The sequence below is a fragment of the Coptis chinensis genome, chromosome 8, assembly GCF_015680905.1.
Source record: "Coptis chinensis isolate HL-2020 chromosome 8, ASM1568090v1, whole genome shotgun sequence".
Lineage (NCBI taxonomy): Eukaryota > Viridiplantae > Streptophyta > Magnoliopsida > Ranunculales > Ranunculaceae > Coptis > Coptis chinensis.
Window position 1 is genome coordinate 5205295 of NC_141463.1, and position 13254 is coordinate 5218548.

The following is a 13254-nucleotide window of genomic DNA, read 5'->3' on the forward strand; positions in this document are numbered from 1 at the left end:
CAACAATGGAAAGCAACCATTATTATAAAAGGAAGATGCCAACATATGATAAGTTCTTAGCTTCAATTCTTGCACTAATATCAAGGGCATTGTGAAGGTCGTGCAGTATGGAGGGGCATCATCTCATGGCAGAGCTATACAAGGCCTTGATGAAACGTGACAAAGATGAGGTTATTAGGCTCTATAGGTCCAGAAATCTCTCTGGAGAGTACCCACAAACACCGCACCAAGACAATGTCCTTCACATTGCTACCGTTTTGGAACAAAAAAAATTGGTGATGGACCTGCTAACAGAAATCTCTGAGGACGATCCGACGATACTGAAGAAAGTTAATATAATTGGAGATACCATTCTTCATGAAGCCACTGGCACTAATATGACCGATGTGGTGGATAAGATGCTGGAAGCAGTGCCAGAGTTGCTAACAACGCGCAATAGTTTTGGTGAGACACCTCTGTTTCGCGCAGTTCATTTCAAACAGACGAAGATGTTAAAGCATCTAGCTAAGACCTACGGGTGTAGTTTATACAATGATCTCCAGAGAAGGGGAGATGATGCTACTCTTCTTCACATTGCTGTCCTGAATGAATCCTTTGGTGAGTTTCTCATTGCAGAATCCTTTTATTAATTCTTATTATTTATAATTGAATAATGTTTTGATCGATTGGAATTATTTCACTGTAATTGAATGGTTCTGTTTCTCGTTTGGTCCTCCCCCGAGGAGTTTAAAAAAAAACCGTTGACCCATCATCTGGTAGGGTACCCGGTTTTCACCCGCCACCCAAACCCGCACCGACCCAAAAATGGACCCGCCCCGCCCCGCCACCGTTTTTACGCGGTCGGGCTATGGGTGTAGGTTCTATACTCAAACCCGACCCGTCAAGCCGCCCGACCCGTACCGTGTCAAAAGTTGTTGACCCAACCCCGTTGACCCACATAATTTCAAAACTCTAACTCTAATATTTTTGTATTTTGTTTATATTTTCTTTTAACTTTTGTAGAAATTTGGGAGATATGAACACAAACTTATGAGTTCAACATCAATTTCAAATACTCAAGTTTGAACATTGGGCAAATATCAAAAGCTCAAATTCAACTTTCGAATTTTGGAGAAGATGAATCATTCATCCTTGTATTAATTTCGAATTCTTTTAGTTTATATTTTATTGTTTTGTACCATAGATCCTCACTCTCATCTTCATTTTATCATGCTATGGAAAATAATCAATTTACAAATAAATCACGAGAAAGAAGTTTCAAATTTGCAGATATGATTTTGGGTTCAAGTTCAAGTTTTTTTATTTTTATTTATTTTTTATTGATTGATTCCATTTTTTTCTCTATATTGGGAATTGGAAATATATTACTTGCAGAATTAGAAAGTTTTTTTTAGGTGAAATTGGGATAAAATGATAATTTCCACCCGACCCGGATGACCCAAAAATCCGCCAGTAAGTTTGACCAACAGTAGGGTGATAGTACTAAGACATGACACTTCAACCCGCCCCGTCGAAGACCACTGGATTTGTATCCCCTAGCCGCCCCGCCCCGCCCCATCACTAGTTGACCCGACCTGCCCGTATTACACCCCTACCTCCCCCAATGAAACCAGAATCTACCTTCTGCCATCTTACCTAGATTACTCTTCATGTCATTTTTGCTCCCACCATTATGGATACATTATGGACGACTCTTGAGCTTGTAATCCACCAGACCACCAGGGATCACGAGGTGTCTCATTTATTTTGTTTGTTTCATAGTCAAGAATGTAAGAAGTAGATGGTCTCGATCAAGCCAAGAAATATTGCGATATTGGGCTGCAAGTCTTTCCTATTCTAGAGATTTGTAATTATAGGAAGTGCTATATTGTAGGATCTACTCTAAGGATCCTACACTATATATGTAAGTGTTCTCAGTGTAAATATTACTATGAATGAATGAATAAAAGAACCCTAATATTCAACATGGTATCAAGAGTGAGGTTTTAAAACTCCTAGCCGCACTCTCGAATCAGTGTTGCTAGGGTTTGATTACCAATATCCCACTGCTATAGAGATATGGGATGCCCTCTCAAAGGCATTCTATGATGGAAGCGATGAATTGCAGGTTTATACCTTGAATCAAAAGGCCTTTACGGCCAAACAAAATTGAAAAACTCTCTGTTTATTATGGAGAGTTAACTGAGATTTTTCTTGAGTTGGATCACCATGATAAGGTGGTTATGAGGCATCCCGATGATGTTGCAGCATATCGGAAGGCGATTGAATGGCTAAGAGTGCATATATTCCTTGCCGGATTGGATGGTGAGTTCGAACAAATTCGTGGCGAAATTTTGCGCAAGGAGCCTATGCCTGAATTAGAAGAATGTTATGCACTGAATCGCCGTGAGTCTGTTCGACGCGCAACAATGAATGGAGAGGCTGAAAATACTGAAGCTTCAGCCATGGTATCCCGCAACCGCCCTCCTCAAAAGCAACAAGACCGCACCAAGCTGAGCAATTCTAATGGTGCCGACAAGTCCACCTACAAATGCACTCATTGTGAACAAATTGATCACACCAAAAGTCGATGTTTTGAACTTGTGGGGTGTCCAGAATGGTGGGATCATAACCGTGATCCACGGAAGCCAAAGTCCACGCAGATCTCCACTGCTGCAATTGTTGAAACAAAGACAGAGGAGGCGAATGTCACTGGAAAGGCCTCTTCTCTTATAGCAGCTGCAGGTAATGGTGGTAAGGTTTTACATACGTCTGCATCTATTTCTAATAGTGCGTGGATAATTGATTCTGGTGCCATAAACCACATGACATTTGATTCTAGACAGGTCTCATTTTTTAAACCATCCTCCCAAAAGTTTGTTTCCACTGCCAATGGTACTCCAACCCCGATTATTGGGGAAGGATCCTTGCCTCTCACCAACACTTTAAACTTAGATTCTGTTTTAGTTGTTCCATCTTTGGATTATAATCTCTTGTCAGTTTCCCAACTAACCACTGCCTTACATTGTGTTGTAATTTTTTGGCCTGAATTTTGTGTGTTTAAGGACATCCGAACGAGTCAAACGATTGGTTGTGGTGTTAGGCGAGGGAAGTTGTATTACTTAGACTTGGTGTCAATTAGTTCAAACAAGTTGCGTCAAGCCTTAATAGTGGAGAGCTCTGAGGGGAAGAAGAAGCAATCTGACATCTGGTTATGGCATCGACATCTGGGTCATGCTTCCTTTGGTTACCTGAAGAAATTATTTCCTAGTTTATTTGAAAAAATTGATGTTTCTAGTTTCCGTTGCAATGTTTGTGAACTTGCAAAGAGCCATCGTGCTTCATTTCCATTAACTTTGAATAAAAGTCCAGTTCCTTTTATGGTCATACATTCTGATCTTTGGGGTCCATCCAAAGTGCGTAGCTTGAGTGGATCAAGATGGTTTGTTACTTTCATTGATGACTGTACTAGGATGACGTGGGTGTGCTTGATGAAGTCCAAAAGCGAGGTGAACTTGTTATTTCAAAAATTTCATAAAATGGTTTGTACTCAGTACAATGCACTGGTTCAAGTTCTCCGTAGTGACAATGGAGGTGAATACTTAAGTTCTGAGTTTCAGCAGTATTTGGAAGCCCACGGAACTATCCATCAAACTAGTTGTTCCACTACACCTCAACAGAATGGGGTGGCCGAGAGAAAAAATCGACACCTATTGGAGGTTGTCCGGGCTTCGTTGATAGAAGCCCATATGCCCTCATCTTACTGGGGAGAAGCTCTTACCTCTGCAGCGTATTTGATCAACCGAAAATACCCTCCAAAGACTATTGATTTCCAGACACCATCCCACGCTCTCACTGAAGCTGTTGTTGCTCCAGCTATCCCAAACTTACCACCTCGAGTCTTTGGTTGTGTAGCCTTCGTACACCTTCATAAACATCAACGCAACAAGTTAACTCCTTGAGCAGTGCGATGTGTCTTTCTAGGATATGCGACTTGTCAAAAGGCGTACCGATGCTATCATCCTCCAACCCAAAAAATGTTTATTACATTGGATGTAGTTTTTCATGAAGATTCGATGTATTTTTCCTCTGAGCCTGAACGTCAGGGGGAGTACCAGAAGGAAGTTCAGACTCTAGACTATGAGGTTCGCATCTCTGAAGAAAGTGAATGAATTAGATTTGAATAGTAGAACTAGTGCTGATGAGGTTCAAGCTACTGAAGTTGAACATCCATCTCTGTCCGACTCCTTCACACCGCATGCAGCTGATACACCAAACTAATCGCTTACCGAGGATGTTCCTGAACCATCTATAAAACAACTACCACAACATCACAACAGAGGTATCCCTAAATCCACATATGAACCCGAAATCTCTAGTAAAGTTAAATATCCCATGAGTCATTATGTGTCTACCCATCGTTTGTCAGAATCAAACCAGTCATTTGTAAATCAATTATCTACTATATCTATTCCTAACAATGTCGCCTTAGCTGACCCAAGGTGGAAAGCCGTTATGAATGAAGAGATGAAATCCTTGCAGAAAAATAACACTTGGGAACTCGTTGACCGTCCACCAGGCAAGAAACCAGTTGGATGTCGGTGGGTTTATACTGTGAAGTACAAAGTTGATGGTACAATTGAACGCTTTAAAGCGAGACTGGTGGCAAAAGGGTACACTCAAACCTATGGGATCGATTATACAGAGACATTTGCACCTGTAGCTAAAATGAACACAGTTCGAGTCTTATTGTCTCTTGTTGTGAACTTGGATTGGCCATTGCAACAGTTTGATGTGAAAAACGCCTTTCTACATGGCGAGTTATCAGAAGAAGTTTACATGGATCTCCCGCCAGGATGCATGATAGCATAAATGCATAGTCGGAAGGTGTGCAAATTGAAAAAATCATTGTATGGATTGAAACAATCTCCGAGAGCTTGGTTCGGAAGGTTCACGAAATCTATGATAGCCTTCGGTTACTATCAGAGCAATTCAGACCACACTTTATTTCTGAAGAAATAACATGGTAAGATCACTGCACTTATTGTCTATGTAGATGACATGGTGGTTACAGGGAATGATCCTGAGGAAAGGCAGGCCTTACAGAGTTACTTGTCCAGTGAATTAGAAATGAAAGACCTCGGTTCCTTGAAATATTTTCTTGGAATCGAAGTGTCGAGATCTGATAAAGGGATCTTCCTGTCTCAAAGAAAATATGCCTTAGATTTGTTACAGGAAACTGGTATGTCGGCATGTTAACCAGCTGATACACCAATGGAAGAAGGATTGAAGTTATGTGTTAAATCTAATCAAGTACCGGTTGATAAAGGACGATACCAGAGACTCGTAGGGAGACTGATGTACTTAGCACATACATGACCGGAACTTGCTTATGCATTGAGTATTGTCAGCCAGTTTATGCATAATCCTGGTGAGCAACATATGAATGCAGTTATGCGACTTTTGCGATATTTGAAGTCTGCTCCTGGAAAGGGACTCTTGTTCACTAAACATGGAGATCATCAAATCGTGGATGCATATACTGATGCTGATTGGGCTGGAGCAGTCGATGATAAGCGATCTACTTCAGGTTACTTCACCTTCGTAGGTGGTAATCTTGTTACATGGAGAAGTAAAAAACAGAATGTTGTTGCACGTTCAAGTGCAGAAGCTGAATATAGAGGTATGGCATTTGGAGTTTGTGAAGTTCTATAGCTAAGCCTTATCTTGAGGGATTTGGGCTATCCGCCTAAGCAGCCGATTCGATTATATTATGACAATAAAGCAGCACTTGATATTGCTTATAATCCGGTTCAACATGATCGTACCAAGCATGTGGAAGTAGATAGATTCTTCATCAAGGAGAAGTTGGATGAGAACATTGTGGAATTGCCTACGATTCGATCAGAGGATCAGTTGGCCCATATTCTCACCAAAGCAGTTTCAAGTCAAGTATTCTCCAAGTTGGGCATGTGTGACATCTATGCACCAACTTGAGGGGGAGTATTGCGATATTGGGCTGCAAGTCTTTCCTATTCTAGAGATTTGTAATTATAGGAAGTGCTATATTGTAGGATCTACTCTAAGGATCCTACACTATATATGTAGGTGTTCTCAGTGTAAATATTACTATGAATGAATGAATAAAAGAACCCTAATATTCAACAAGAAAGAGTCCATGGTAGAGAAAATATCTTCTTAACACATTATTTTGAAAATGTTCTATGGTTTCCCAAAATGCAGAAACAGCTATAGAGTTGTTGAAGCTGAACCTTGCTAAACCTGAATCGATAGATGGGAGTGGCTTGACTTGTCTTCAGCTCTTAGCCAACATGCCTCTGGCCTTTAAAAGCCGAAGCAACTTGGGCTTATTGAAGAAGCTCATCTATTTCTGTATGTACCCCCATCTTCTTTATTGATTTTATAGCTAGCTTTCCATTACTTAATGGTCGTTCTTTCCAAATCATTATGCTGAATAATATAACAATGAACTGGTTTAAAATGTTCTTAACATATCTTCTCTTTTATTTCTGAAATGGTTACCACACTTATTTATTGTTAGATATTGTAGTATAGGATAATTAGTGTCTTAATATAATCGATTTCCTTTTACCTTTTTACAATGTTGGCGCCTTGTTAGTTACTTTAGCCAGAGCTTCGTCCAGATTAAAAGTACACTATGTTTGCACTCCAATAGAAGCCCACCACAAAATCAAAGAGGAAAAAATTTCTTCCACCGGGAAACTCTTAATAGAGACGAAAAATTTGATGTCTTGCATTGATTGGGGAACGTTTTTTGCGTTTTAAACCATTGTACTGGTATCATGCTGCCGCTGCTAATCAGATACATCAATGATTTTTTTTTTCAAATATTATATTTAGCCAACTCCGTAAAAATGCTCTAACGCAACTTTTAATTATGTGAAAAGGCAACGGGATCGGACATGAGGTCGTGAATGAGTCAGTGCTTAGTTCTGCCTTTGTGTAGTAATCCTGGCTGAAGAGCTTGGCCACAATCCAACTTTAAGTGTAAAAAAGAATCTTAGAGGTGGATTTGGCGGCCAAGATAGACCACAAACATACAGTACATAACTGTAATCTGCACACATAAAAGGCAATGCCAATGCTATCAGATTGCACACCTGGTCCTCAACTTCTAACCGAGAAATCCACAGAGAAAAGTGTTGTAATTGTTCATCTTTGTACAGGTCTTCCTTATTGTGAAAGGGATGAAGCTCCACATAACAACTATGTGGCCAGAGACGAGGAGACTGGAATAACTATACCAACCTCAACAACATGTTACGTTCGCTTTTCTTCTCAACTGAGACAGGGTCAGTAACTGTCTGAAAACTATAACCATTGCTTATTATTTCTATTAATTATTCTTATCAACTACAAGTACGTAGTGCTTATAAAGCCAACAACTAGTTAGAAATGTAATGATAAATTGATATATCCTCTCCTTTTGCATGTCGATCAAATAGAATTTTTCTCTAACTGTGAGCTGTGAATTACTTGATATGGCAGTCATTTTAAAGATTAACATCCAGCTTCTGCGTTTTCTCTCACAAGGTGAGACTCTTCCCTGTTTCTACCCCCTGGCATTAGGCTCACTTGTTATCTGCCTATTATAATTGAAAATTGGATGTTTTATGAATGATATTGAAATTTGCTTTGAATAGGATGATTATATAGTTAAGACTCGTTTTTAATGTTTTTTTCTTTTCCGAACATTATTTGATTTAAAAAGTCTATGTTTTCTTTGGTAGGCTGGCCAGTCATTCAAGTTGTGAGGGACTTGAGGCAAAAGCATGAATCAGCATTAGAACTAGTAAAAACTTTAGTGAAAACAGACAAATCATGGATGGTCCCCTCTCACCACCATGGGATGTACCCTGGAGACATTTCAATCTTTCGAGATGATGAATTTGTGCAACAAAGCCTAACTGGTGCAGAAAGTCGAAATAATCACTCTAAGCAAGAAGAATGTGAACATTATCTAACACAAAAGAAAGAGATTCCACTACTTTCAGCCGCGAGACATGGAATCACAGAGATTGTTGAAGTGATTCTGGGAGAGTATCCACAAGCAATTGAATATGTAAATGACAATGGTGCCAATGTAGTGCATTTAGCGGTAAGACACCGCAGAACCGAAGTTTTTGATATTTTACTGCCTTTCACAGAATGTCTGCCAAGGTGTATGATGGGGATGGATAGCAGTGGGAATACTCTCTTACATCAAGTGGCAGTTGTCGGAGACTATCAAGCCAAAGAGAGGCCAGGGGAAGCTCTTCATATGCAATGGGAAATCCAATGGTTCAAGGTGCTTTAATAAACTCTCATTTTATGTTAATTTTTTTTGTTTTATCCTACCTTCAACATGGATATTAGTCTTTAAGTACCTCCCCTGATTCATTAATAAAACACAAGCCAAACTAATGCATCGTGTCTTCATCATATCCCATGAGAACTGGAACAAACTAAACATTTCAATGCACAATACATGCATGTTGTACACAGAAGGGCTTCCGACCAGTTTCAATCAAAATTGCAATCTTGTTCTGAATGCTTACCTCATTCAGTTTCTTATCTTGCAGAAAGTTAAGAGAGTTCTGCCTCATCATTTCTTAAACCATCTTAACGGAGAGAGTCTGACATCACAGGAGTTTTTCACGAAAACTCACAAAGAATTGGTTAAGAAAGGCCGAGAGTGGTTAATGCGAACCTCTGAGTCATGTTCAGTAGTTGCAGCCCTCATTGCGACCGTCGCTTTTACCTCAGCCTACACTGTTCCTGGTGGTACTAAAAAAAAGACTGGAGAACCCGTATATCTCAACAGACGTCCATTTATTGTCTTCACCATTGCAGACACCATATCGCTCTCCTTTGCCTTAACATCATTAGTAGTATTTTTGTCCATTATGACAGCACGATTTCATGAGCAGGACTTCCACCGTTCACTTCCTTTAAGGCTGGTTCTTGGCCTCACTACTCTCCTTTTTGCCGTTGCATCAATGATGGTGGCCTTTTCTGCTACTCTTGTGCTTACAGTTCAAGAGAAGTTACACTGGGCTGCTATTCCCATTTTCTTGACTGCTTGTTTTCCAGTCACTGTTTTCCTTGTGCTCCAGCTTCCTCTATATGTTCGTGTTGGTTGGTATACTCTACGAGACTTGTCGAGAACAATGAAGCACTCACTCCCAAATCGAAAACTTATCACAAATATTACGTCTTACTTTGGTGGCAAAAAGTAGTACTACGACTTATTAGGTTATACACATTAGTCTGTGTATGATAATTCATTGATATTATTCACTTTCAGTAATTATTTGGCCTTGATTATTTTATGTTGTAATAAATATAATTTGAATTAAGATAAATTGGAACATAACTCAGTTGTTAAAATACATTTAGTCATGTTACCTATTTGAATTACATTTGGAATGAAATAAAGATGTAGCTAGGATATATAGTTGCAGGACAATTCCTTTGGGAAGCGTGTATAGTTTAATCTGCGTAGTTACAGGTTGGGTTCTTCCTTGACCCCAGCAAACTTGTCAATAACAGAGAAAAAAAAACTGCTGGTGAAGTTGATCGAATCTGAAACACCAACAGATGATTATGGTTCTGAAGGTAGGTATATGTAGAATCTAAACAAGAAAAATATAACACTAGCATAAGAAGGTAAGGTGATTGTCTAATGATCATACCCATAACCATTGCTGGACTAACAACTGATGGCATTCTAAAATGGAACGATGGTGATAGAGACACTTATTTGGTGCCCCGACCTCAAAGGGAAATTCAGTGTTGACTCGGCATTTCAAGAAATCCGCAGGAAAAGAAATGTGAATAGTTGGCACAAGCATATGTGGAACTCACACACTCATCCTAGAACTACAGCTATAGCATGGAGAATTTGTCAAAGGGGCATATCAACTGATGAAGCAGTCAAAAGAAGGGGCGTCAAGCTAGTTTCTTACTGCCGACTTTGTGGAAATAATGAAGAAACAAATTCTCACCTTATATGGGAATGCTCCTTCTCATTACAGATATGGAGCTAGCTCAGACAAAAGTTTAAGATGAGAGGAAATTTCAACAAGATAAATGATGCCATCAAACTCTCTCAGTTCAGAAGTCCACTAATGAAACAGCTATGGACCTCGGCAGTGGTGGGCACTATGACCATCATTTGGAAACATAGGAACATGGTTGTGTTTGAAGACAAGAATCTAGACATCTTAAAATGCTTTAGACAAGTCAGAAGACAAATTCATTGTTCTTCCCACTTATCCAAGGCTGTCATGTACTCAGAAGACACTCAAATTCTCAGCAATTGGGGCATTCAAGGGAAACTAAGAACTGCTCCCCGAATAGAGAGTGTTAACTAGGTTGCACCAAATGCTCCAACCATCAAAGTCAACACTGATGGGGCATCTAGGGGTAATCCAGGACTTGCCGGGATTGGATCTACTTTCAGAGATCATAACGGAGATTTTCTCTTAACTTACTTGCAAAGGCGGGGAGTAACTACGAAGTTCTTGGGTGAGTGTTTGGCAATCATTGAAGCCCTTGAACCGCAGCCCACTAAGGGGTGGTCTGACATTTGGGTTGAAACAGACTCTGAAGCAACAGTCCAGGCTTTTCGATCTTCACAGTTGCCACAGGCCTTTATGCACAGATGAAAACATGTCCAAAATATGCTACAAAAGTTTGTCATCACTTCAATTTGGAGAGAAGCAAACTTCTCTGTTGATGCTACTACAAGAAAGGGAGTCACACTTACATTCAACATGGGAAGAACATATCTTGGTAGACCTTCATGGATTACAAGATGGGAGCATCCTGATAGTACCTATTATAGATTTAGATAGTGCTTTGCACTTTTTTGAATCTTTGTAACGACCTAGTGCTGATTCTGAGTGAGATGTGAACTTGTCACAATCCACTCACACCATTTTGTTGTTCTTTTTTTCCTTTTAATACAATTGAACGAGCTTACCCAGCAAAAAAAATATTAAGCCAAAGAAGATAAAAATCATAAAAATATTTGAAGTAACAGAGGGAGACTGCTAGAGAGATAATGATGTGCGGTAGATCATGAGTAGAACTGATAAGGAAGTAATATGATTTTTTGTTTCTAGTAGTAATCCTCCTTGAACGCAATTATTTTACAAAAGATCCATTTTACCGTCTTCTAAACCGTTGCATGTACTAATAAGAGGGATTTTAACAAAAAAAAGATAGGTTGCATACTTTCTACTAAAGATCGGATATATCGACCCTTGCTTTCTCAATACGTATCGTGGATATATCACTCTCTCTGTTGATATTTTACATTGAACCATGAGATTGAACCATCTGCAAGTATTGTTGACATCTAATTGACGATATATCACTTTATATTTACTATAAATGTAATAGTAAATAATAAATGAAATTAATACTGTCAATCAAAATCGGTTGATATCATCTATATGTCGCTATATATCCCAAATATTGTCAGCATCATCGATATATTATAATATATCAACAAATATCACCGCCATTTATAGTGGAATACATCAAATAGCGTATCATGATATTTATTTATTGTTGGCTGATTTCTAGATAGATATTTTTTTACTATGGTCAAATTAGCCTGCCCTCTATTGTTAATCAAGTCCGTATATGTATTGTCTGTGAGTAAGCTATATATATTGGTAAACTGGTCATTAAATTAATTTTTATAACGGCAATGCAAATTTAGTAAGCTTGTTTCTGAGAGACTCGGTAGAAATCATAATCGATATGATTTGCTCAATTTTAGAAATGTTTTAATTAGCACTTAATTTCTGAAATATCGTTAGAAATTTTGATTGAATTTATGAAAGTTTTAATTAATACATTTGAAATGACGGTATAAATTCCTTACTTGGATTCTTGAAATAATAACAGTAGAAGCTTTAATTGATTTGCAAAATTTTATTGAAAGTTTAAAGTACATTTAAAAAAAAAAAAAATTTTGCTATATTATTAGACAGTTTTAGTTACCATTTAGTTCTAACACAAGTTTCAAGTTTCAATATCCAAAATGATATGATTATATGTTTAATGTGAGAAGATATGATTATAAGAGTGAATCGGCCATCACACAAATACATGCTATTGAAGACCTTTTTGGGATATTCACTACGATTAAAACACCTAGAAGCGTAATATTTCTTATTATAACAAAGACAATGGAAATCATTATGAGTACCATCAGAGTCATGCTCATTGTCTTGGTTGTAGCTTTCGCTCCCATGTTCAACCAACAACTTACGAAGTGTTGCTATGAGGGAGTTGACAGTCCATGTTGTCTTGAAGAATATTAATACGGTTAAGTGGTTTTATCAAATTGTGTCCCTATATTGTTTTAATTTAGGACTGAAAATTATGTTATTTTCTTTTATTCAATTCGGTGGGAAAAAAGAATAAAGTAACTAACACGAAATACTTATTTAAATAGATCTTATACACATCTTTTTTCCTGCATAGTGAGATAATTTTATCACGCCAAGCTAGTTATATTAGACTATAATTGAAATGTGTACTATTGCAATTTACACGTGTAAAATAAAACAAGTTAAAAAGTGTCTTTTACATAACACAAATTACCTTGTTATCCACTAGAAATTACTCAAGACTTCATTACGATTCGGTCGACAAGAAAAATACATAATTCCATAACAACAAGTACTGTGTAAACCAATTATCTCAGCTGTAATGTAATGATTGTATAAATCCCGTATCTTAACGCCTCGCTTAGTTTTTGGTGGGCCTACCTATCCAGGTGTATTATAAGTTTGATCCCACTTTTTTCATTAATTCATTTATTAACCTCATTTAATGAAGGCTTAAAGCCCTTTTGAAGCTTCAAGAAAGGCCTTTAGCAAATAATGAACAAGGAGATCAAAACAAAAGAAGCTTCAAAAAGGATATCAAAGCTCTCTAAACTGATTTTTTATATCCGCAGTCTCACCCTCACTGAAATGAATGACGACAAGCTCTTGAAGTCCTTAATTGGTGAAGAAGAAGTTTTCTCTTTCACTTGGTTTAATCGAATTTCGGTTGTAGTTTATTTATTTTGTTAGGGGGGGGGGGGGCGGTTCTTTTTGGACCAAGGCCCAAAATATCGCCGATATATCCGATATATATCGTTTTTTTAGTACACCGACATGGATATATTCGATATATATCCACCGAATATTGAATCTTTTTTTTTCGATATATATCGGAATTTTCGAT

At 38.2% G+C, this 13254-nt stretch overlaps 1 protein-coding gene across 1 annotated transcript; it reads left to right on the top strand.

The window, feature by feature from the left end:
- LOC147479503 (uncharacterized) lies at positions 1-9373 on the top strand. Its single transcript, XM_086577077.1, has 6 exons — positions 1-597; positions 6223-6372; positions 7188-7313; positions 7510-7554; positions 7752-8308; positions 8583-9373. Exons 1-6 carry the CDS (start codon positions 108-110, stop codon positions 9237-9239), a joined length of 2025 nt encoding a protein of 674 aa, XP_086433203.1. The 5' UTR covers positions 1-107; the 3' UTR covers positions 9240-9373.
- Positions 9374-13254: the final 3881 nt, after the last annotated feature.